Raw genomic sequence first — 27,223 nt, 5'->3', positions numbered from 1 at the left:
CTTGTGCCTTGTAGATGGTGGAAAGGCTTGGAGGAGTCAGGAGGTGAGTCACTCGCCATAGAATACCCAGCCTCTGACCTGCTCATGTAGCCACAGTATTTATATGGATGGTCCAGTTTAGTTTCTGGGCAACGGTGACCCCCAGGATGTTGATGGAGGGGGATTCAGCAATGGTGATGCTGTTGAATGTCAAGGGTAGGTGGTTAGACTCTCTCTTGTTGGAGATGGTCACTGCCATTCATCAGCCCAACCTGGACATTGTCGAGGTCTTGCTGCATGCGGGCACGGACTGCTTCATTATGAGGGGTTGCGAATGGAACTGAACACTGTGCAATCGTCAGCGAACATCCCCACTTCTGACCTTATGATGGAGGGAGGGTCATTGATGAAGCAGCTGAAGATGGTTGGGCCTAGGACACTGCCCTGAGGAGCTCCTGCAGCGATGCCCTGGGACTGAGATGATTGGCTAGTCATTGTGCCATTAAGTGGATGTATCGCTACATGACAAATTGAAAACAGTGGGACAGAATCGAATGTTAAGTGGCAGCCCCAAGCAGAATCTTGATGAATCCATCTCTTAGAAAAAGCACTGATTCTGAATTCCCTGGATCCATTAAATATAGTATAGAACATAGGTAATTGTTTGGAATTAAGAGCCGTTTATGTACAATAAAAGTTGAAAGTAAAGAAGTTTTGTGCAAATTACATTAAACAATCTTTGAAAAGCCAGTAGACACAGTAGTAAATTGAAACCGAACACTGCAAACACGAAATGCAAGTAGGAATGAAATTGAAGCCGAATGTGAACCGAGACCAAGCCATACTCTGTGAAAGCCAATGAATGGACGACCCCATGTCCCCTGCTGATATCTAGCCAAATCCCAGCCCCGCCCTCCACAACTGCTGCCGACAGCAGACGTATGGCATTGGAACGCTAATGTCGCTTGCTCCCCATTGCTTCAACAAAAAGCCCGGGATCACAGAATTGTTTTTCTGCAATAAATTGGAAATCAGTTTGAGCTCTCAGAACAAGTATTATCTCCTCCAGCTGACATTGAATGGAGACTTGTTAGAATCTCCTTCAGAGCAACTTTGGAGCCTGGTGAAGGAATAAGTATTTGTCTGTACTCTCTCCTCCCTCCTCCCCACGGAGGAAAGGGACCTTTTTCCCCTGCAGAAAAGGAAGTCTAGGACTGGTAGAGTGAAGGGTAGCTAACCTGCCCCACCACTGAAGTTATATTTTGTGAGCCAACACTGCTAAGGTAGAAGGGAACGCAACATAACTCCCCACAAATTATATTTTGAAACTCAACCCTGCTGAGCTAGTTTGTCAGTGCTGCCCCTACCCCCACTACCTGCTGTTCCCCTATTTTTCAGCTTGTTCTCTTCCCCACCTTGTTGCACCTCTCCCCTCTGAATAATATAAAACTTTACCTGCACCATTAACAAGATCCCACAGTAATAGGAACATAGGAATTGCTAGACAAAAAGAGACCCAAGGCCCATCTACTTCATCCTCTAAGATTCTGCTAGTCGCATGATACAATGAAATGACACAAGAAAATCCCCAGTGGTGGGGAGCTTTGGGAACCATAGGTCCAAAGTCACCTTTTTTCTCCCAAGCCTCCTACACTTACCACATGTCATGTCTCAAATTACTCGTATCTCAATGTTATTTCTGAAAGAAATCTATCTAATTTACATTTGAATGTATCAATACTAACTGCTTCCACAGTCTCCCATAGATTGCATATTTATGGTGACTAATATCTCATAAGATGTAGTCTAGCTATCCAAACATCTGCCTGGATGCTGAAACTAGACTAATTCAAAACTGCCTTATCGCTCAATAATCTGAAAATACATTTAGAATCGAGAATTCTTTTTTCATGTGAAAGCAATAAAAACAAAAATGCATACTTACTGGGTGGTCTGTTGTAGGCAATAGGGGCTACTTGCTGTTGCATACTGGGTAGTGACCGCTTTCCCTGAACAGCAAGCTGCAGGTTATCCGGTAAAGGTTGTCCTCTAGCAAGCATTTTATAAGCTAGGATCTGAGCCCTTAATTGGTGAAGCTGAACTGGATTAAAAGGTGAAGGACCTCTGTTCTGCTGACCCATGACCTGAGGGTCTCCTTGCAACATTGGTGTGGCCTGGGCTGGTGGAATCTGAGGAGGAGTAGGGCCACCTGCTGACATTGGACTGGGAACGTGCTCTGGTCCGCTCATAGGAGATGGATGAGGCGACAGATACCCTGCATAGATAAAATATTTTTTGTAATCAGATTCTAAATGTAAAGATGGACACAAAATTATTGCACTATATCTTTAGGTTACACTAGTAGATATGTGACATTACTCACAGATCGTTATGGCTTGGAGCACATTGCTCTGTATGTTACCCTTAATATGAACTCACCGCTTTCCCCGATCTTGTTTCCCATCAAGATTTTGCAGTTGTCCCTCAAAGGGTTCAATTACTCATCAGAGATCAGAGCATAAAAGAGGTGGAATTTGGGCAAGCCAAGGTTTAACTCATTCTACTTATTAACTGTTTAGTGATTCCCAAACTGGGAACATTTAGCAACCAGTCTTGGAGGCCTTGTCAAGAGGATTGTGGGGCAACTAGAATAGCAGCTGTGCTGTTCTCTCCTTTTCTCTTGTGTTTTCTTTGTACTTCTCTGCTACAATCTCATTGTCTCTGTTAATCTGTTCTTGCTTCTGGGTTACTCTTTCTACCTCTTCGCTACTTCTGTCTCTATTTAATTGTGTGCTTACTGTCATTTCTGTGATTTCAACAATTGCTTGCCAGTTACATCTGTTTCGTGCAGTGATCTGTCACAATGGGACCATAGCTGTAGGAATCAGAATCAAAACTTCAAAGCTGAAGAAGTGAGGGAGCATATAACAGCTGGAGTTGGGAGAGCTGGGGAAGGGAGGGAGTGGGAGACTGAGGAGTAGCTGGAGTACCACTTAGGGGGTTAGGAGGGGGTTTAGGAGAGACTGAATTGTCACCACACATGCGCCGTTGGTCTGCTGAACATACATTTTTCACTTTGAGCCTTAGGGCATCCAGTTCGAATTTAGCTCGGTCCTGGAGTACAGGAGCAGAAGTGGTGCTGTTGATCAGTGAGGCTAAGGCTGTTGATTTTGGCTAGCGCTGTGGATAGGGAGTAGAAAGGAAATGCAACTATTTTTTTTGTGAATTACTGAATTGTGAGAGAGCATACTATTAGGGATACCCAATGGAATGGCTGAGGAATCATCGTGGTAGCTGTATGAGATTTATTACATTGAAGGTGAGCTGACAAAACCTGTCCCAATTCAGTCCCCAACACCTGAACCGGTCTCAGATGATCAGACAGTTAAAAGTACATCATGCAAAACACCAAAGAAAAATGTACTGGTACTGAAAGATAACTCAACCCCATTAAAAGCTAACTTACCAGACGAGAATGGAGTGCATTCAGGTCAGATGCCAATTTACACCCCACCCGATTTTACACCCCATTGACTTCAGGCGCGTTAAATTAAAATCGGGACTCTGGTTAAGCTCTGCAGTGGGCTGCAAGTGCATTATGGGGTCATACAATGAACCTTTGGGATACTATTCCTCTTTTTTAAATATTCCTTTGCAGATCATTTTCCATATACTCACAATGATCATACACCTTAATTTTAAAAAAATGTATTTAGAATTTCTTTTAACCAACACTACTTTGTTTAAAATCACAGCTTGTATTTTGCTAATCAATTCTAATGTATACAATTTAAACTGTATTCATAGTTAAAGAAAAAGAACTGCATTTATTTAGTACTTTATCACAGTTCTCAGAAATGCCTCTAAGCATTTAACATAAAATGAGGACGTAAAGACAGTTTAATTAAACACTATACATCCTGATTTTGAAAAGATACTGCTAATGGGCTAAAGCGTAAAGGAAGTAGGGGAACAGAGAAAACTAGAACTTCATTTTAGTTATGGGGGTGGGGGGGCGCACGGGGAATGGATTACACATGATAGCAGATTGTGGAAAATTACAGTATGTGTCATGGAAGATCATGCCATAAGAAATTATTAGTCTTACTTATTATGCATGCCAGGTCAAGGCCTCTACCGTGGCTGCTCATTAACTAGTTTCTTCACTGATTTTAAGAATATTTTTTGACTCAAACCAGTTAATGTGTAAAACAAAAACATATCTAAAGGGAGTGATTTACAGAAAGTAAGCCACTTCTGCTACGATTGACATTATTCATTTATGATCACCCCCACTCAGGGATCTATTTATCTGTAAACCACCTGCCTTCAATGCATATCCTATATATACATATACACACTTGAGAACATGACCTGACATGGTCTTCTGGGCCTCACACTGAAGAAAAGAAGATACTGGGGTGTTATCCTAGTCTTAGAAACAGAAGTCACTACAAATTCTGATATCAACATCTTTTCTTTGTTTGGCAGTGGGGAGAGAAGTAAAGGAAAAGAAGAGAAAACAAGAACTATAGAGTGCAGAACCAGCTTATCCAGAAATATAATTGGGATGGATCTAGCACTATATTGGAAACATGTTCAAAAACAAGGTGACTTGCTAACACTTGACAATTCATCAGAATATGATATTGTAATTATAAATACTCAAAACATATTGGTCCAAGTTGAAGCTACATCAGAACTAGATCTCCAGTGACATTTCTCACTGCAAGTTGGCGGATATGCTATTCTACAATAATAGGGGTATTTATGCCATTTGTGGCATAACATTAAGACCAACTAATTTACGGTGACTGACTAAGTCAAACTCCATTTTTATTATATAGCATTCTGGGATTTTTGTCAGTGCTTTGGGGATTAAATTTTGCAATTCTACGCATTATTCTGAGAAAATTCTAAATGAGTGACATATTTCTTTACCGCTACATATTTAATTTTTGAAGCTGAGGATCCACAGCAACATGGTATACAAGGTGTACCAGCTGGAGGTAGCTACATTGAGTTATATTAAGTCTACAGCAAAGAAACAAGCCATTTGGCCCAACTGGTCTATGAGCCGCCTCCCTCCTTACTTCATCTAACTCCATTAGCATACCCTTCTATTCCTTTCTCATGTCCTTATCCAGCTTCGCCTTAAATGCATCTAAGCTATTTGCCTCATCTACTCCTTGTGGTAGCACGTTCCACATTCTTACCATTCTTTGGGTAAAAAGAGGTTTCTCCTGAATTCCCTATTGGATTTATTAATGACTATCTTACATTTATGACCTCTAGTTTTGGACTCCTGCACAAGTGGAAACATTTTCTCTATGTGTACCCTATCAAACCCTTTCATTATCTTAAAGACCTCTATCAGGTCACCCCTCAGCCTTCTCTTTTCTAGAGAAAAAAGCCCCAGTCTGTTCAGCCTTTCCTGATAAGTATATCCTCTTAGTTCTGGTATCATCCTTGTGAATCTTTTTGGCACTTTCTCCAGTGCCTCTATATCCTTTTTACGATTAGGAGACCAGAACTGTGCACAATACTCCACGTGTGGTCTAACCAAGGTTCTATACAAGTTTAACACATGTTCTATGCTTATCAATTCAATCCCTCTGGAAATGAATCAGTGTTTGGTTTGCCTTGTTTTTTTTTAAGATGGCCTTATTAACCTGCGTTGCTACTTTTAGTGATTTGTGTATCTGTACCCCTAGATCCCTTTGCTCCTCTATCCCGTTTAGACTTATTATCCAAGCAATATGTGGCCTCTTTATTCTCCCCACCAAAATACACCACCTCACACTTATCTATATTGAAATTCATTTGCCAATTACATGCCCATTCTGCAAGTTTATTAATGTCTTCTTGCATTTTAACACATTCTTCCTTTGCATTAACTACATCCTCCAATTTCACGTCATCCCAAATTTTGAAATTGTACTTCTGATTCCAGAGTCCAAATCGTTGATGTAAATTGTGAACAACAGTAGTCCCAGCAGCGATCCCTGTGGACCACCACTTCCCACCTTTTGCCAGTCTGAATAGCTACCCTTAACTCCAGCTCTCTGTTTTCTGGCCAGCTTGCTATCCATTCTGCTACGGGTCCCCTGACTCCACATGCTTGGACCTTAGTCACAGGTCTACAGTGCTGTACCTTATCAAAGGCCTTTTGAAAATCCAACTTATTACATCTACTGCATTACCCTTTTCTACTCTTTGTTACTTCTTCAAAGAATTCAATAAGGTTCGTCAAGCATGACTTTCCCTTCTGAAATCTGTGCTGACGACTTTATGATATTTTCGTTTTCTAAATGTCTTTCTATTACATCCTTGAGTCAAGTTTCCATTATCTTTCCTACCACCAATGTTATGCTAACTGGTCTATAGTCCCCTGGACTTGTTTCATCTCTCTTTTCAAATGTAGGAATAACATTAGCTGTCTGCCAGTCCTCTGGCAGTATTCCCTTTTCTAATGAATTTTTATATATATATGTAATAGTGCCTCTATCTCTTCCCTAACTTCTTTTATTAGGCACGGTGGTAATCCATCCAGACCAGGGGTTTTATCCTCTCTAAGTTTGATTAGTTTATCAATTATCTCTCCCACCCTTTCTATCTCAAATGTCTTTACACCTTTTTTGATCTCTTCTAATATCATACCCATCTTATTAGTCTCCCTGGTAAATACTCAGGCAAAGTAACTATTCAGTATTTCTGCCATTTCGCTGTCATTACCTGTGAATTTATCTTGTGCATCCCTTTTTCTTTTGTTATTTGTGTGTCTGTAGAATACATTACTATTTTTTTTATATTCCTTGATAATTTAATTTTGTGGGCTCCTCTTTGCTTTCCTAATTGTTTTTTTTGACTTCCTCCGTAACCTCTTCGTATTCCTTTTTGACATTCTCTCCTTTATTGTCTATGTACTTAGAGTACGCCTTTTTCTTTAGTTTTAATCTTACTCATCTCTATTTATCCATGGTGTTTCAATATTGGCTAGTTTGTTCTTGCTTTTTAGAGGAATATATTTCTCCTGAACTCTACTGATCATAGTTTTAAATATTTCTCATTGCTGTTCTCTTTGTCAACATTTTTTTCCAGTTTACCTTCCCTAGTTCCATTCTCATCCCCTCAAAATTAGCTTTTTTCCAATCTATTACTTTGGCCTTTGTCTTACTTATGCCTTTCTCAATTATTATTTTAAAACTTGTTATGTCATGGTTGCTATAGCCTAGATGTTCCCCTACACTTACTTCTCTTATCTGCTCCGGTTCATTTCATTCATGAGGAATCACTAGATCCAGCAGTGATTCCTCTTTTGTTGGGCTTCTCACACACTGGGTAAGAAAGGAGTCAAGTACACACTGTAAAAACGCCATTCCCCTTTCCCCACCTCTTCTTGCCAGTTTATTTGGGGGTAGCTGAAAATTCCCATGATTATTATTCTTTTTTTTAAACCTGGTATTTAGCAGTACTTGGGCGATCCTAGGGTTTGGTAGAAGAGGCTAGGGCCAAGGAGTCTGGCATCGCTGAGGAGGTGGAAATCAAGGGTTTGGTAGAATTGTGGGGCACAGAATGGGCTTTCTGGCTCATTCCAGTCTCTCTCTTATACAACTGACATTAATCAGAATGCTTACATTTCCTAACTACCAATGGAACACAGCTGAGTATAATTAGAGGTTGTTTGCTCAAGAAGATTTCAAAATTCAATTCATTTGTTGGAAAAAGATAGAATTCAAATTAGGAAGAGGAGGAAACGATGGAGTCTGCCAGCTTGGCGTATTTGTAGAAGTAAAAAATTTAATAGCTTTTATTTAAGTTTAATTGAAAACTTACTCAAATTCATCATTCAGTTTGCATGCAAGTCCTTTCCAAAAAGATACAAACTGAAATATGATTATGGGCAGACACAATTTGACTTTTCTGAGAAAAATGAATTGTTTATATTTCAAACATACATTAAAAGGTGTTGTGTGTAATCAACCTATTATATATTAAGTGAGGCTCTGCCTTTACACAATATAAATTTTACTTGAATATAGCCTCCAGATTTTCTTCAAATAATTTCATTAACACCACTAATGAATCCTGCAAAATTGTGCACATGCACAGATTGCAGGATCTGGAGTCAGTTAAAAGAGTCAAGGCTCTGGGCAAAAATATTACGTCCACGAGTTTGGGAGATGCTGAGGCTTTCAACTAAAAACTTTAATGAAGGTAATGAAAGACATGAGACAATTCAGTGGGTAAATTTCAACAAATTGCAAAATATATATTTTTTGATATTTTTATTTTGTTTCAAACCTAATTTCAATTACTGAGCGAAAAAATGGCAGACAAAAATATATTCAAGAAGATTTTGGATAGTTAGATTGAGTAATTGGTAGGTTCTCCTGAAGGCTCATTTAGGATTGGTTGGTTGAGTTAGTCCTTTGTTGCTTCTCACTAACAGCTGTCTAGCCGCTTTCCTCGCTTTTGATTCAAATGGTTCCTACCTCTTCAGCTCTAATTTGCTGCCATCATATTTTGAACTAATCAACAAAGTGTGACAGCTAAAATATAATACCAGTAGTATAATTCCTGGAAGTGTGTGCTGGATGCAAGACTTTATTATAGATCAGTTAAGGAACCAAACATCAATTGCCAATAGTTATCCATTGCCGGGGTAAAGCAAGTAACAACTGTCAATTAGAAAAATAACTGAAAATGAAAGATTAACAGATACTGATAAAATACTGAGAGGAAAAACAATTTCAGAGTAACACAAACACGCAACAAATGTACCTTGAGAATGCTGATCCATTGGACTCTGTGGTGGTCCCATTCCAGCATGAGCAGCCCTCATTCCCATGCCTTTCATCTGACCATAATGCATTTCATCAGCCATCCCCTTGTCATGCATTGCATCTATAGGCTAAAGAGAAAAATAAGCCAAGTGAACATATATTTGGCATTTGATTGATATTAACTTTTACCATTTAACAGTGGGAATTCTTTTGAGCAGCATGGCTTGAAGAAAAATTGGATTTTGGTAATACTCAATAGTATTCTCTGTAAATGTTTTAGATTGAAGTTATAGCTAATTGCACAAATGGCGGTTTTCCAAAAAAAAGCCAGTTAATGGGTTTCGTTCATAAACTATGAATATCCTTGTAGAAGCCCTACTGAAGTTGTATGCTGTTCCTATTGCAGAATTTTATCATTGAGATCTCTATCACCTGGTTACACTTGAGGCAAAGTGAAAAAAATCCAATAAGAAACTTGGGTAGTGGAAACAGGATACAAACTGGTAAGCTAATCAACAGTTAAAATTCACCATCCTGCAGAGTTGTTCTTCCTTTCCCCACCACCCCCCCCCCCAACCTTTGACCTTACCAACAGCGTAGGCAAGCAAACAACCTTGCGTCAGACACTAGGAGTTATGCAAGAACTCAAGGCTTCTCCCTCTCATTCTTCATCCCTTTGGGGAAGCACTGACATGTGCCCTGTACCTTCCCTAATTACAAGATTGAGAATGAATGCTCATCACATGGGTAACTGCAGGTACAAACCTGCATTTTACCAATCCAAAGAACTACACTCAAATACAGTGTCACTGTACATAATATACTTCACGTAAAAGATTGGGGGAAAACAGACTATAAAGCTACCAAGGCGTTTGGAAGACCACTTAAACCACTTGTGTTTATATCACCAAACTTCTTTAATTAAGTGAGACATCACTCCCACTGAAGATTCTCTAACATTTTCAAAAATTACTTTCAGCATTGGTGGTGTGCAGCCATGGAGGATGTTTTAACCCACCACCGTGGCATCTCACAAGCCTTCAGACTGCACTGATGAGGTCTGTGTTAGGGCCTGTAAAAGTTTCAAAATCAATATTCACACTGCACCTTTGAGTTTGTCAGCTTGGTCTGACTCTCACCACCAAGTAAGAAAGTTGTGGGTTCAAGCCCCTCTCCAAGGACTTCAGCACATAATCTACATTGATACTTAAGTGCAGTTCTGAGGGATTGCTGCGTTGTTGGAGGTGCCATCATTCGGATAAGACATTAAACCGACAAAGGATCCAAACAGCACTATCTGAACAAGAGCAAAGGAGTTCGCCCAATGTCCTAGCCAACATTTATCCCTCAAACCAAAACCATGAAAATAGATTAACTGGGCATTTAATTTACTGATGTTTGTGACAACAGTGACTACATTTCAAAATAATTCACTGGCTATGAAGTGCTTTGGGATGTTCTGACTATGTGAAAGGCACTACATAAATACAAGTTTTCTTCAAGAAAGCAAAGGTGGGGAGGGGGGGTGGGGGGAAGAGACAAGAGACAATCAGAAACTTGTAAAGAGAGAAGCTCTTTCAAGAGTATTTTAAGAATTATTATTCAGAAAGCAGGGTCTGTCATCCCCAAAATAAGCAATTTTGCTAATATCTATCGACCCAAGATTTGAGCTAAATTGACATGCTTAAAACATGTAGCCAAAACACCCATTTCACCATAAGGTGGGGAAATATCTGTATGTTCAAATGACATTTACAGGTCACAAAGATCACCAATACCAGCATTTTAATGCATTACAATGGTTGTGCTGTTAGGGCAATTGTGAAATTAAGGAAGTTAACAACCAATAATTATCTGTACTATCAATCAAAGGAACATGAAATCCAATCCCTTGCTCACAACTTGAAATTCACACACAGTAAAGATGCAAATTTAAAAATAAATACCATCATTGACCCTCAATGTTATTCCTATTTTGAAGGACAGAAGATTTATTTAAATCTATATGCCAGTTTTAAGAAAATGCACTCTGAAAGAAGGACTTTAAAAACAGATGTGTAAATATGGTCCACCTCAAATGAAGCACAGTAACTGAAGAATTTTCAGAAGTTTTCCACAAACAGCAAATGCAGAACATCTCCTATGGTTGAAGTACATCAATTGCACATTTCAATGAACTGACAACACCAAAAGCTTCCAGTTAAGCTTTTTCTTTAGACACAGCCAGCCTAAACTGATCAAAGGCATATCTCTGTGTTTAGATCAGATTTAGAATAGTTTCCCTTAAGAAGAAAGAGGTAATTGCATGAAAGGTGTTCGTTACCCTCCTTTGGAGGTGAACCAAACAATTCAGGCCATTTGAGTGTATGAAAACGTGGGAATGTACGGAATAAATCAAGACCTAGATCTTTGCTAATGTCAGAGACAAAGCCCCAATTTGGTAGAAATACAGGAATTGCATTCGAAGGACACTGACTAGTGTCTAGTGTATACAGGTATTGAGGTTAAGTGTTTTTCTCCTCTCTAAAGGGATATGCCTCCTCTAGAGTTTGAGATCTTTTCTTGGATCATTAGTTTCATTCAGTGTAGCAATCTTGAGAAACTCTGACAAGAAGCTAGTGATATCTGACACCCAGAATTCATGTCAGTGCAAGAGCCCTTTGCCTTGCCACCTGCATAAATTCTGCTAAATGCTCAGAAAAATTTCATAGCTCAGGATACAGACTCAATGCCATTTTTAAGTACGTTCTGAAGACAATACACTCAATGATTTCTCCCCACATTTATGCAACCTGCATTAACAACAGAATTTGCGAAACAAGATCAATTCCTGTTCCGCTCATGGCAGGGTTGTATAAGCTCCACTACAGGATCGCAGTGTTTGTATTATCATTGAGTTATTAATGTTCCCAGTCACTTTCGTCCCCTAGTTAGGGTCAGGTGCACGCAAAAGATCAGAGACCCTGTTGAGCAATTTAGTGAATGTAGCTGGAGAAGGTTGTGCAAATCCTGTAGAACATCAGTGCCTTCACCCTGCTCTTTCCACCTGAAGCGGACTACCTTTATAAAAGGTCCAAGAAATCTCTGTCTACTCTCGATTCCCTTTCTGATGTGGAACTGTGCTTAGAAAGAGCTTCTATTTATACAGTGCCTCATCACGTCCCAAAGCAATATACAACAAATTAATTACTTTTGAAATGTAATCACTTGTTACATAGGCAAACACGGCAATTTCTGCAAAGTGACTTACCACAAAACAGGAAACAAGCGAATGGTCAGTTTTTGCATCCTAGGTTGCTGTGGGAGGTAAAGGTGGAAATTGCAGAGGCTCTGGTCACAATCTTCCAATCCTCCTTAGATATGGGAATGGTGCCAGAGGACTGGGGGATTGCAAATGTTACAGCAAACCCCTGTTCAAAAAAGGGGAGAGGGATAGACCTGGTAGCCCAATGTCGGTGGTGGGGAAATTTTGAGACATTTTAATCCGGGACAAAATTAATTAGCACTTGGAAAAATAGGAGTTAATAAATGAAAGCCACCACTGATTTGTTAAAAGCGAATTGTGTTTGACTAACTTAATGAAGTAACGGAGTGGGTTGATGAGGGCAGTGCAGTTGATGTTGTGTATATGGACTTTCAAAAGGCGTTTGATAATTCACCACATAATAGGCTTGTTAGCAAAATTGAAGCCCATGGCATTAAAGGGACAGTTGCTGTGTGGCTATGTAGTTGGCTAAGGTACAGAAAGCAATGTGTAGTGGTGAACGGTTGTTTTTCAGACTGGAGGGGAGTGTGCAGTGGTGTCCCCAGGGGTCGGTATTAGGACCACTGCTCTTCTTGATATATATTAATGACCTGGACTTGGGTATACAGGGCATAATTTCAAAGTTTCCAAATGACACAAAACACGGAAATTAGTAAACAGTGAGGACAGCAGCATACTTCAGGAGGATATGGACAGGCTGGTGAAATAGGCAGACACATGACAGATGAAATTTAACATCGAGAAGTGTTAAGTGATTCATTTTGGTAGGGAGGATAAGGAGAGGCAATATAAACTAAATGGTACAATTTTAAAGGGGATGCAGGAACAGCAGGACCTGGGGGTATACATACTCAAGTCTTTGAAGGTGGCAGGACAAATTGAGAAGGCTGTTAAAAAGGCATACAGGATCTTTGGCTTTATAAATAGAGGCAGGGAACACAAAAGCAAGGAAGTTATGCTAAACCTTTATAAAACACTGGTTAGGCCTCAGCTGGAGTATTGTATCCAATTCTGGGCACCACACTTTAGGAAGGATGTCAAGGCCTTAGAGAGGGTGCAGAGGAGATTTATTAGAATGGAAAAGGGATGAAAGACTTCAGTTACATGGACAGACTAGAGATTCTGGGGTTGTTGTTTTTACCGCAGAGGGGGTTAAGGGGAGATTTGATAGAAGTGTTCAAAATCATGAAGGGTGTTGATAGAGTAAATAAGGAGAAACCGTTTCCAGTGGCAGAAGGGTTGGTAACCAGAGGACACAGATTTAAGGTAATTGGCAAAAGAACCAGGGGTGACATGAGGAAAAAACATTTTACGCAGCGAGTTGTAATAATCTGTAATGCATTGCCTGAAAAGGTGGTGGAAGCAGATTGAAAGGTAATTGGATAAATACTTGAAGGGAAAAAATTTAAAAGGCTACGGAGAAAGTGCAGGAGAGTCGGACTAATTAGATAGCTCAAGCACAAGCACAATGGGCCGAATAGCCTCCTTCCGTGCTGTATTATTCTATGATCTGTTTTTGATGTTAGTTGAGGCGAGGCGAGAATGTTGGCCAGAACACCGAAAGAACTCCAGTGCTCATCTTCAAATAGTACCATAGAATTTTTTACACTCATCTGAGCAGGCACTTTAACATTTCATCCAAAAGGCTGTACCTCCAACAATGTGGCACTCCCTCACTGCAGTACTGCAGTGTCAGCCTAGATTAGATGAAGTTCATCGTGGAGCTTGTGACTCAGAGGCTACCAACTAAGCCATGTCAACACTATGAGGCACTAAACTCTGAGGACACTTTCCACCGTGGATTTAAGGAAGCCAACTTTGTTTGAGAACTTGAGAAAGAACTTGGATTTATATTAGTACTTACATGTCCTTTGGACATTCCAAAGCACTTCACAGCCAATTAATTCATTTTTACATGTAGTCACTATTATGTAGTCAAACACAGCAGCCAATTTGCACATAGCAAGGTCCCACAAACAGCAATGAGATAGATGACCAGTTAATCTATTTTGATGGAGTAGGCTGAGGGATAAATATTGGCCAGGACACCAGGAGCGCTCCCCTGGTCTTCCTCATCTAGGCCATGGGATCTTTTACATCCACCTAAAGAGGCAGATAGGGCCTCGGTTTAATGTCTCATCTAAAAGAAACACCTCTGACAATGCAGGACTCCCTCAGTACTACACAGAAATATCACCCTAGATATTTTCCCCAAGTTCTTCAGGAACATGGCGATCTGACTCAGGAGAAAGTGCTACCACTGAGCCAAAGTGACACTGGAGGATTTGACTGCCATAAATGGGTATTTTAGAGAACCTGGAGCAGCCTTTGGACTTCACGGTCATTAGGCAATGCAACTATATGCAAACCAGAGCTCAAAAACAGGTAACGTTATCAACTGGAGCTAAAGATGATTCAACCAGAAAAGATACACCCAAATCTAAGACCAGCCAAATCTGCAAAACGCACCTCGGCCTGATATCAGCATTGATAACTTTTCAGTAAAGCAAATAAAATTTTGCTAAAACACCTGGAAAACAATTTTCTCCCAAAAGCCCAGACTCTTACAGGGATACAAATTCAACTGCACCAGAAACTCTTCAGTACTGCCCCCCCAAGTTATTATTTGTCATAAACACTCGATGGTGAGTTTCAACAGATTTTTTTTTAAAGAGGGCACTATAGCTGAGCTTGACAGTTCTCCCCTACTACATACCCAAAAACTTTCCAGCAGTGGTCACTGGATGATCAGCAATGAGGACACTAGCAGATTTGCTGCTTCTCTAATGCAGGTACTAATTGCAGCACAACAGCTGCCCTGGTTGAAATTTGGAATCATAGCACAGACCTTCTGATATGTATGCCTTAGTGTTACACTAGCCTTTACTCAGTAGGCTACTGAGGAGCTCTACACATCTTTTCTAAAGTAAAAACAGACTAAAAAATTAGAGTATATATTTAAAGAAATTTGACTGGACCAAAAAAATAATAATTTTTTCCTTGTAAACAATGGCTCCTGTTAGTGATTAGAATAGAAAACTATGGTGTGGTTCAGAACAAGGCCTTATATACAATGGAAAAAGCACTTGACTCAAGGTGCCATGACATTTTTTTCCCTCTCTTTTCCCACTTCCTTTAGAAGATCATTTTCATTTTACATGAATGTTAAAATGCAGGGAAACCCCCACCCACCCTCCAGTATTCCTACAGACAAAAAGTAAAAGAAATCTATCTTTTACATAAAGTGCACTCTCCAGAATACTAACATATGTTGCATCAGTATACCTTGTCTTGGCATACCAGAATACAGCCAGATAACCACACAACAAAATTTAAACCTAAAAGATGAAAAAAGAACAGCAAATGATGGAAATCTGAAACAATAGCAGGAGAATTCTGGAACTACACCCGTTGTCAGAATTACATCAATTAAAAATATCAAAACTGAAGCCTATTCGTTATTTAGTACATGCAATTATATTTCATGGTTAATATTTTTGATTTTCTTCAGACATTGTTACCTTGTGCATCTGGTGCATGCTGTCCGGCTGGTACTCACTCGAACCCTGGGGTGGTATTGAATGAGCTACATTTGACGGTCCTGGACTGGGACCCATCATACTATGTACTGAACCTGGTGAAGGTCCTGGTCCTGGGCTCGGGCCTAGAATAGGTCCGGGAGATGGACCTGGTCCGGGAGATGGTCCAGGATGAGGCATCCCACCAGAGGGATCCGTAGGAGTCGACATCTATGCCAGTTTTGCTCGTTATCCTGAAGAAATTCTATCATAAAGAAAAAACATTGAAACATCAACTCAAAGACGCAAGAATTTTCTTTTACTACAAACAATTTTCTCCTGCCCCTGAAAAATGTTTAAACAGCAAACAAAATAATATTTTGAAAAAAGACCTTTCATTGCATGATGCCAATTTAAGACCTAAAAGGAAATATGCTCATACATGTGCATGCAAAAGAACAGGAAGGTAGTGAACTATTCATGATTCTTTGTGTCCCAGAAATATGCATTAGTCATATGGTGCCAAATATCACGTAACCGCTGGTTTAGTCACAAGAAATCTTGTGAAAAATAGATCTAAGGTGACAAAAGCAATGTTACACCTGCCATTTTGCACGATCAAATTACGTTTGCCTAATGTGCCCATTTCCTTGCATAGTGTAATATTCAATATAGTGTCTTTTTATTTTTTCCACCCTTGTGCTAAAGTGTTATATTTAGTCATTGATATCTTCATAAATTCGCACAAGCTGCAGAGTATAGAAGATAGCACAGCAGTTTACATACATTATGCATACCAACATCTGTGCTTTCATGCTAGGCTACCCACAATTTCAGATTTTGAAAAACAAAAAAAAACACTGGTGCTGGCAAAATACTATATGCATAAGACATAAGGGCTGTCATTTCAGAAACTGTTTTTCTATAGCAAGCTCTGAAGCAGATTTAGAAATCTTTATCTACTGTATTCATGATTACTGCCAGAACCCTAAGGCCCTCACTTATTGATACTACCAAGAAATTTGCTGTATTGTAAATTTGATTAACTACACTCCACAGAAAGAGGACAACCAATAAACAAAAATAAAAGGAGTCAGCAGAATAAAGCCACAGGCTGATACAGATTTTAACATTATTTGCAGTGCTACAGTACATAATCTTTTCTAATAGTATGTATATGGAATAAAAACAACCTCCTCCTCGTTACAGCATCCTGGCAATTGGAATGTTGAGAGAGGCTGCATCAATTTTGATGCTTCCAGTCGGCAGCTAGCAGTGTCAAAATCTCTATCAAACCAAGTAAATAGAGGGAATGCACTCTGCTATTATCAGGTGGTATCTATTCAGTCACCTTGTTCAAGGCCTGAATCTAGCAAATGTTAATTTATCTGGACTTTCAGTAGAATTCCTCACCTTCCGGCAAAAAGGTGGGGGTGGGGGGGGGGGGGGGGGGAAAGAGAGAAGAGAAAAAAAAAATACTGCAACGGCTTTCTAATGAAAACTTCAACAATGCACAGCCTGATTTCATATCCATCATCAATCAAGGAATGAATATAATATAAGGAATGAAGAATTCCTTTCCCTGGCATAAAGGATCATTAATGAAAATAGCTTAGTCAGTCCCAATTAACTTCAATAAACATGAACTGACAAATCAGCAATCTCACAATGTGGAAGTGAAAGGTTACACTAGTGCACTGGTTCGCACAGTTTAGGTACGTCATCAATAAACTTTAGATCAAACTTTTGCCGAGCATGAACCAAGGTTATTTGCTGCTGTAATCAAATGCAGTCAAGTTTCAAATGGCTCAATTTAACATTTCTACCATTTTACTCATCAGCCATTAGTACCAATCTTACTCTGCCAAAGAAAAATAACAGAATATGAAATTAAAGTAAACCTAACAAGCACCAGGAAAGCAAATTACATGAGTCAAGGAACAGGTAAAACAAATTGCTTGGATCTTTTTCTTCACTCTGTAGCTCCACTGACAGGATGTCTATTTCCTATACTGTAAAAAAAAATTGATGTGACAGTTTACCTTTCCCCCTCAGGGTTCCCTTACCCCCATCCCTACACTAGCAGCTGCTCTGTTGAGAAATTGCACACATACAGTAGTTGGCGAGTTTGAGTGGCAGTCACTGGTGTGCCTCAAATCCATAGCCACAGCTGTGCAATGCAACTGACTTAACTGCCTATGTTAGAATATCCCAAACAAGATAGATTCAGACATAGCAGAATTCATCAGTAATCGATCAAAGAAAAAGACTTCCATCAGTTTTTTGTTGAGGAAGGAAGCAAGCCTTGGATTTCCACCTTCACGCAATTAGTTTTCGCAGACTTCCACCTCATTTCCTACTTTTGATGAAGGACAAATAACTTGCATCTATATATTGCCTTTCACATCCTAAGGTCATCCCGAAGTGCTTTCAACTAATAGATCACTTTTGAAGGGTAATCACTGTTGCTTGGTAGGAAAACGCAGCCAATTTGTATACAGCAAAGTCCCACAAAAAACAATGAAATGAATGACCAATCAATCTGGTTTTGGTTGTGCTAGTTGAGGGACACTGGGAGAATTCCACTGCTCTGAATAGTAACATTGACATCCACCTGAGCAGGCAAACGGGGAATCAGTTTAACATCTCATCTGAAAGGTGCCAACTCTGTATTCCCTCAGTATTGCATTAGTGTGCCAAGCTAGATTATGTGCTCAAATCCTGGAAAATGGGACTTGAACCCATGATCTTCTGAATCAGAAGCCAGTGTGATACCACCAAGCCAAGACTATCACTTAAGAGAAAGAAGTAAATGCTTTAAATGCTACATGTCTTGAATATACAAATAACAAAATTTCTAATGAATGGTTTGGTAGTAAATACTACAATATTGTAATCACTAACATTGCAGTTCAAAACAGCAACAATTTGCATTTATATAGCACCTTTAATTTAGAAAAAGTCGCAAGGCACTTCACAGATGCGCGAGGAAAACTGATGCCAAGCTAAAGCAGAAATTAGCAGATTTGAAAAGGTAGATTTTAAGTAGGCCTTAGAAGAGAGGGAGGTGGAGAGGGAGGTGGAAAGGGAGGGATGTCCAAAGAACAGGACCTACGCAGCCAGAGAACATTGTGGCAATAGATACAAGAGAGGCAATGGAATGAATTAAAGACAAAAACAAGCATTTTAGATTTGAGCCATTGAGACACCAGAGCCAATATAGGTCAGCAAAGATAAGTGGGATAGGATACAAGCAACAGAGCTTTTGAAGAGTTTATGGAGGATGCAGGTTGGAAGACCGGCAAGGAAAACATTAGAGTAAAGAAGTCTGGAGCTGACAAAGGCATGTAGGAGGGCTTCAGGGGCAGAGGCAGGTAATGTTAGAGATCAAAGTAGGCAATCTCTATGATGGAGAGGACATGGGGTTGAACAGAAAGCAGTGGCTGCGAACGGTCTGGTTCAACTCGTGGCAATGGCCAAAAAGGGAGAATGAAGTCAGTGGTGAGGAAGCAGAAGACAATGTCTTTAGTTTTCCCAATGTTCAGCCGGAAGAAGTGAAGACTGATCCAAGACTAGATATTAGTCAAGCAGTCTAACAACACAGGTAGTTGAGGGGGCAAGAGAGTTGGTGGGAAGGTGAAGCTGGGTGTCATGAGTGTACATGTGGAAGCTGAAGCATTTGGCTACAGGTAATGTCATCAAGAGACAGCATATATAAATAAAGAAGAGGATCAAGGGTGGATCCTGGGGGCATAATGGAGGTAACTGCGCAGGTGTTGAAAGAAAAACATTTGCTGTAGATCTTCCAACTATGATTATATAGGCAAGTGTGGATGCAAGTATGGGCAGTCCCATAGAGCTGGGCAATGGAGGAAAGGCATTAGAGGAGCATGGTGTAGTCAACAGTGTTGAAGGCTGAAGAGTTGAGTTAACTGATCATGGGAGTTTAAAAAAAAGGATTGCAAGCACCAGTGCAGCCATACCACAGAATGAGTCTGTGCTTTCAAGAAATGGGGAATGAATACAGTGCCACATCAAAAGGAAGTTAGGAACAGGAGTAGGCCATTCAGGCCCTCGAGCCTGTTCCACCATTCAATTAGATTATGGCTGATCTGTATCTCAACTCCAATTACCTACCTTGGTTCCATATCCCTTAATACCGTTATCCCCTAATAAAAATCTAGCAATCTCAGTTTTGAAATTTTCAATTAACTTAGCCTCAACAGCTTTTAGGTGAGAAAATTCCAGATTTCTACTACCCTTAGTGTGAAGAAGTGCTTCCTAACATCACCCCTGAACAGCCTAGGTCTAATTTTAAGGTTATGCCACCCACCTAGGTTCTGGACTCCCTCCATCAGAAGAAATAGTTTCTCTCTATTGACCCCATCAAATTGTTTAATCATCTTAAACATCTGTTAGATCACCCCTTAATCTCCATAATCAAGGGAATATATGCCTAGTCTATGCAACCTCATAATTTAATTCTTTTAGCCCAGGTATCATTCTGGTGAATCTCCACTGCACTCCCTCCAAGGCCAATAAATCCTTCCTGAGGTGCAGTGCCCAGAACTGAACACAGTACTTCATAAGCAGTCTAACTAGAGCTTTATACAACTATAAGATAACTTCCACCCCTTTGTATTCCAGCCCCCTTGAGGCCTTTTTAATTATTTTTTGCACCTGTCCACTAGTTTTTAAAGTGATTTATGTACATGGATCCCTAAATCTCTCTGCTCTTCCACAGTTCCTAGCTTCTCACCATTTAGAAAATACTCTGATCTATCTTAGGTCCAAAGTGGATGACCCCACATATCCCCACACTGAACTCCATCTGCCACAGTTTTACCCACTCACTTAATCTATCAATATCTCTTTTTGCAACTTTCTGCTCCTAACTATACTACTTACTGTGCTACCTAACTTAGTGTCTTCAGCAAATTTGGACACACTGCTCACTATTCCTTCATCTAAGTCATCGATAAATATAGTGAAAAGCTGAGGCCCCAGTACAGATCTCCGGGGAACACCACTACTCACATCCTGCCAGTTGGAGTACATACCCATTATCCCTGCTCTCCGTCTCCTAACTCCTGACCAATTCCCTACCCATGTCAATAGGTTGCCTCCAATTCCATGCACTTTCATTTTTGCTATCAGTCTCTTATGTGGAACCTTATCGAATGCTCTTCTGGAAGTCCATACAAATAACATTCATAGCCACTCCTTGTCTACCATGTTAGTGACTCAATTATTGAATCCCTGACAATGTCAAAAGCTGAAATTTCAAGACTTCCGAGTCACTAAATTTTTAGTTTGCATTGGTACAAAGAAGTTGGACTTGCCCCAAACATCAGCCAAAATCTAAGCTATGCCACCAGTTAATTTAGTACCAGCATAAATGATTAGGCAGAATCAACACAGTTTTATGAAAGGGAAATCGTGTTTGACAAATCTATTAGAGTTTTTTTGAGGATGTAACCAGCAGGGTAGATAAGGGGGAACCAGTGGATGTAGTATATTTGGATTTTCAAAAGGCATTCGATAAGGTGCTACACAAGAAGTGGTTACTCAAGGTTAGGGCTCATGGGATTAGGGTAATAGATTTGCATGGATTGAGGATTGGTTAACGGACAGAAAACTGAGAGTGGGAATAAACGGGTCATTTTCAGATTGGCAGGTTGTAACTAGTAGGGTGCTGCAGGGATTGGTGCTTGGGCCTCAGCTATTTCTAATTTATAATAATGACTTAGATGAAGGGACCGACTATAATATATCCAAGTTTGTCGACGATACAAAGCTAGGTGGGAAAGTAAGCTGCGAGGAAGATGCAAAGGGATATAAACAGGTTAAGTGAATGGTCAAGAAAGTGGCAGCTGAAGTACAATGTGGAGAAATGTAAGGTTATTCACTTTGGGAGGAAGAATAGAAAAGCAGAATATTTTTTTTTAAATGGCGAGAAACTATTATATGTTGGTATTCAGAAGGATTTGGTTGTCCTTGTACATGATACACAGAAAGTTAACATGTAGGTACAGTAAGCAATTAGGAAGGCAAATGATATATTGGATTTACTGCAAGGGGGGTGGAGTACAAGAGTAAGGAAGTCTTGCTGCAATTGTACAGGGCTTTGGAGAGACCACACCTGGAGTACTGTGTACAGTTTTAATCTCCATAACTAAGGAAGGATATACTTGCCTTAGAGGCGGTGCAACAAAGTTTCACTGGATTGATTCCTGGGATGAGAGGGTTGTCCTAGGAGGAAAGATTGAGTAGAATGGGCCTATACTCTCTGGAGTTTAGAAGAATGAGAGGTGATGTCATTGAAACATACAAGTTTCTAAGAGGGCTTGATAGGGTAGATGCCAAGAGGATGTTTCCCCTGGTTGGAGAGTCTAGAACTAGGGGACATAGTCTCAGGATAAGGGGTTGGACATTTAGGACTGAGATGAGAAGAAATTTCTTCACTCAGAGGGTCGTAACTATTTGGAATTCTCTACCCAACAGTGCTGTCGTTGAGTATATTCAAGTCTGAGATAGCTAGATTTTTGAACTCTAAAGGAATCAAGGGATATGGGGATCGGGTGGAAAGTGGAGTTGAGTTGGAAGATCAGCCATGATCTTATTGAACGGCGGAGCAGCTTCGAGGGGCCATATGGCCAACTGCTGCTCCTATTTCTAATGTTCTTAGCCAAATGTATAAATGGAGCATTTCTACTTAATTTCCTGTGTGGAAATTCTAAATTCAGATTATGGCAATGGGCCTAAACACAAACAATTTAAAATTCACTTGCCTTGATCACTTTTCCTTAGTTTTCAGTTAGGTTATTACATAAACATGTGGAAATTAACAAATGGACAGTCTGACTCAAGATGAAAAATGGACATTTTTCTGACTCAAATTATGTCTTTTGTTGGTCACTATATGCACAACAGTCAATGAGCTCATGGCTGGAAGGGTCAGTGTGATGCAGAGGACCCTGCCAAGTATTAGTAACAAGAGAAGGAAGGGAGGTTTCTCCCGCCCCCTCCCCTCACCCACTCTATCACTGGTGTAAGGGGGTTAGAATAGATGATTAAAATGTTTTGCCAGTACCTATGCTAGTTTTCCAGCTTTTCTACGAGGCCGAGATGCAGACACCAGCCAACCAGCACTAGGCATCTTTGTGCTGAGTAAATCAGAGGTAGAATATGCTGCGTGATTTGTTTTAGCCAAAGGTAAATTTGGCTCTGCAATACACATTATGGAAACAATTGTTTCCAAGTAACAAGCATTCAGCTTTTAGACTTTTCATTTTGAGCACTAGAATGCAGGCATAGATTTATCACCCATACTTAACCCCTTCCATTAGAAATAGGCCATCAGATGGCAAATAGCCATAGAAATTCCTAAAGATTTGAAGAAAAACCTTCACACACAATCACTGTTCAACTACCTTTACTGGTAGTTTTCTGGGTATAGCATTATTATTTGCCACCTAGATTAAACAACTGCCTTTGCTGACTGTTTTAATTGTCTTGAACAGCAGGATATGTTAACTACAGTAACTCAAGTTTGAACCAATTTTTCCCACCACCTTAAAGTAGTTTGATTGGTCCCAAACTATAGACATAACTGCAATAGGAAATCCTGGGACAGGCTCCAGCTTGTGTTTGTATTATTATTTCAATCAAATTGCTTTTAAAATGTGAAGATAATATTGGACCACTAAGTGATAAAGAATTAAACTTGTCTGATAGACCAGAAAGTAAACAGTAACATTATCTATAATCTCTGTGAACACAGTAAGCTTCTTGCACTTGCTTTTTATAAGCTCCCAACAATAGACGCCAAAGCATGAAAGTAAAAAAATTCTTAAAAGGAACCACTGGATTCTGCCAGTTGGCCAGTTAGATTTGTCATCTTGTATGGAAGACTTACCCTGCAACATGACTTTCAGGAACAAAATAAACATTGTTTTATAACAAGGGATATGGCATGATTTCATAAGAGGCCCATTCTCCATTAGCGACAGCTACTAAAAACGAAGGTTACAGCCACATTCCAACGAGAGCTGCTATATTTAAAAATTTTAATGGCAGATCAGGCCTAATTGCAATAATCAAAAACCTGCTAGCTGATATACGTCAGATTCAACCCTTTCAGTGCTGACTAGCACACTCTGCACATAATAAAACTTTTTTTTTAAATCAAATGGTACAGTACCTCCAGTTCCTGAGCCCAGCATTCTGGCCTATGAAGCCCAGGCAACTCAGTTCTATTAGCAATTATATTTCCTACATGTCAGTTTCCCCCATTTTTACTTTGTAGGCCTGGAGGTTTGGAAAATGCCGTTCTTAGCAATGTTGCCTCGTTGGCTAGATCCTAAATCAGAACATCAAGGTCTGTTTATGTCAGCAATCTGAGATGTATGCAAATTAATGGGAACATGGATCTAAACTTTATTTCTAGTCCCTGAGGCTCCCTGGCAACCACATAAGTAGTCCACAAGGACTAAAAGCATTGACACTCCTGCCTTACAGGAAAGTAAACCAAACAATAATCCAAAAAAAATCCAAAACAGGAAAATTATGCTAGGTCTGGCTGCTAGCTAGAGCATTGCCGAATACTTCACTAGTTGGAATTGTTAATTTTTTCTAAGTGCCAGGAAATTAATAAGGAAATACAATTAAGTATACATCAGTATTATTTAACAGTATTACTTCTTTCATCTTCCTTTCCACCACCTATCTATCCATCAGTATAATACAAAACTGAGTAACCAAATGCTACCAGTAAGAAGTATTAGCCACAAAAATAGACTCAAGTATGACCAACAGCCCTGAAAATTGAAACTTAAGCTCACTGCCAGGTTTTAATGTATACAAGAACATAGATAATATCCTTATAAATACATTTTTGAAATCCATTTTCACTTTGTACACCATTATGGAATTGACATATGTAGCTGTAAAAGGAAGTGCAGTGCAGCTGAAGTGGTAATAAAGATGAGTGATGTTGGTGAAGTTATCATAGAATGATACAGCGCAGAAAGAGGCCTTTCAGGCCATCGTGCCTGTGCCAGCTCTCTTGAAAGAGCTATCCAATTAGTCCCACTAACCTGCTCTTTCCCCATAGTCCTGCAAATTTTTTCCCTTCAAGAGTTTATCCAATTTCCTATTGAAAGTTATTATTGAATCTGCTTCCACCACTCTTTCAGGCAGTGCATTACAGATCATTACAACTCGCTGCGTAAAACATTTTTTCCTTGTGTCGCCTCTGGTTCTTTTGCCAATTACCTTAAATCTGTGTCCTCTGGTTACTGACCCTTCTGCCACTGTAAAGTTTCTCCTTATTTATTCTGTCAAAACCCTTCATGATTTTGAATACCTATCAAATCTTCCCCTAACCTTCTCTGCTCCAAGGAGAACAACCCCAGTTTCTCTAGTCTCACCACATAATTGAAGTCTTTCATCCCTGGTACCTTTCTAGTAAATCTCCTCTACAAGTCCTTGACATCCTTCCTAAAGTGTGGTGCTCAGAATTGGACACAATACTCCAGCTTGGGCCTAACTAGTGTTTTATAAAAGGTTTAGCATAACTTCCTTGCTTTTGACTCTATGCCTCTAGTAATAAAGCCAAGGATCCTGAATGCCTTTTTAACAGCTTTCTCAACTTGTCCTGCCACCTTCAAAGGCCTACACCTCTGTTCCTGCATCCTTTTTTAAATTGTACCATTTAGTTTACATTCTTCCTAACAAAATGAATCACTTCACACTTCTCTGCATTAAATTTCATCTGCCATGTGTCTGCCCATTTCACCAGTCTGTCCATGTCCTCCTGAAGTCTGTTACTATCCTCCTCATTGTTTACTACATTTCTGAGATTCGTGTCATCTGCAAACTTTGAAATTATGCCCCGTGTATCCAAGTCCCGGTCAGTAATGTACTTATATCAAAAAGAGCAGTGGTCGCAACACCGACCCCTGGGGGACACCATTGCACACTTCCCTCCAGTCTGAAAAATTGCAACACAATTCCTTCAGCTGCTACGTTACGGCAGAGCATGAGTCTGTTTTGCAGCAATATTTATATTATATTATACTAGACACTGCAACATGTTCAACAGAACTTTACAACGACCTTTTCTTAGACTGCCTTTTTCGGACGCAAAATGGTTAGATCGTCACTGCCAAAAATGATGCTTGATAATGACACAATTTTAACACTTGTATGGGGTTTAAAAGCCGTTTAGAATTATAATCAAAGTCCCCTTTAAGCAAAACAAAAAAAACACAAATAAATTGACAGAGATTATCTTCAAGGGTGGACCGTGAATGTTGGGAGAAAGCCGGCATTAATTACCCACCGAGCCAGCAAACCCAGACTGAACCTGGGGAGGGTGCTCGGTGCGTGTTTGAACACAACTTCACCCAGCCTGGTTCAAACTCCCAGTCTCGGGGAGAAATTCACCACACATCGAGGCCTCAAACAACAGCAACAAAAAAATAAATAAAGGCGGAGGGATCGCGGGGACCGGAAAACATAAATAATATAAGAGAATAAAATAAAATCCGCGCTGGAAACCAGCTCGGGCCGCGGCCTAGAGCTCGGGCCGGACCACAACTCGCCGAAAAGCACAAGCCCGATATTAATGAGTGGAAACTGTGGGCTGCCGATTATTGCCGGCCGGCGGGCGGGCGGAGCGGATTGTTATCCGGGGACGTTTACTCTCGGATTTTGGGGCCTAAAGACGGAGCCGCCAGAAGAGAAAAAAAAAACCCGCCGAGCGCCATCCGGCTAAAAAAAATATTAATAAAAACCCCCGAGCCGGGCCCGCGCGGGAAACCGCCTCCACAAACATTAAAATCAGACTGGGCCCGGCCGGGCCCTCGGGCTGGGAGTGGGAGCCGGAGCCGGGCCGCGCGGACCCTGCTGCGAATGCGAACTAACCACACGAGGCAGGAGGCGGAAATAAGTCAGGCCCAAGAGGCTGGGGAAGATAGAACGGGGTCGGCGGCACAGAGGAAAAGACCCAAACCGGAGCGGGGGGGGGGGTAAAATATTAAACGATTCCCCGGGATCCCGGTCCCGGTCCCGGTCCGCGCCGGGGCCCCGCTCGCGCTCCTCCGTGGATCGCCTCGCGCTCCCTCCCGGCCCGGCCCGGCCCCGCTGTTTCGTTTGCGGAGCTGAGCCGCCAACTTAAGAAGTCCCCCAGCTTCACAACCCGCCAAAAAAACATATTGTCCACCAACCATAAAAAGTACATCAAGATTTAAACTACTCCGGCTAAAAAAAAAATTAAACTGTATCTAAACATGGAAATCTTACCCTTCAATATCACATTCATTCATTCACTGACTCACTCCAGGGCATCGGAATTTGTCAAAACAGTTGGGGGCGCTTTTACTTATATATTTATTATTTTTTTATATATTGTAACCTTTTTTTTGCTGAGGAGTTTTTTTTTAAATTGAGTGGCAAAGAGTTGTTCTCATTGGTGAAGTGACAGCCATCAACTTCCCTTTCCTTTCAATCCTCTTCCTTCTTTTATTTCGTTTATTTTCTCTATCTCGCCAACAACCAGCTTGCCCGGAAATCCCGCCTCTGCACTCTGAGTTCATTGGATACTGTACTTACAACGCCCATTATTTTAGCAAAACCCACAAGTCCTGTGTTTGTTCAAGAAATACCAGAAG

General features: G+C 40.4%; 1 protein-coding gene across 3 annotated transcripts in view; it reads right to left on the bottom strand.

Moving 5' to 3' along the window:
* The window catches only part of smarca2 (SWI/SNF related, matrix associated, actin dependent regulator of chromatin, subfamily a, member 2), a 141,182-nt gene extending 114,168 nt beyond the window's left edge, over positions 1 to 27,014 (bottom strand). For 2 of the 3 annotated variants that reach the window (XM_067983273.1, XM_067983275.1), the window contains exons 1-4: positions 26,856 to 27,014; positions 15,552 to 15,813; positions 8,764 to 8,893; positions 1,925 to 2,254 (exon numbers count right to left, since the gene is read on the bottom strand). In XM_067983273.1, coding sequence (XP_067839374.1) covers positions 1,925 to 2,254; positions 8,764 to 8,893; positions 15,552 to 15,779 — 688 coding nt within the window. In that variant the 5' untranslated portion in view covers positions 15,780 to 15,813; positions 26,856 to 27,014. Of the gene's footprint in view, positions 1 to 1,924; positions 2,255 to 8,763; positions 8,894 to 15,551; positions 15,814 to 26,477; positions 26,575 to 26,855 lie in introns of those variants that run through there. The other variant, XM_067983274.1, reaches the window with a different exon arrangement.
* Between the last annotated feature and the right edge of the window lie 209 nt (positions 27,015 to 27,223).

The sequence above is a fragment of the Heptranchias perlo genome, chromosome 4 (genome assembly GCF_035084215.1).
Source record: "Heptranchias perlo isolate sHepPer1 chromosome 4, sHepPer1.hap1, whole genome shotgun sequence".
Lineage (NCBI taxonomy): Eukaryota > Metazoa > Chordata > Chondrichthyes > Hexanchiformes > Hexanchidae > Heptranchias > Heptranchias perlo.
This window is presented reverse-complemented; position numbering and strand designations above follow the sequence as displayed.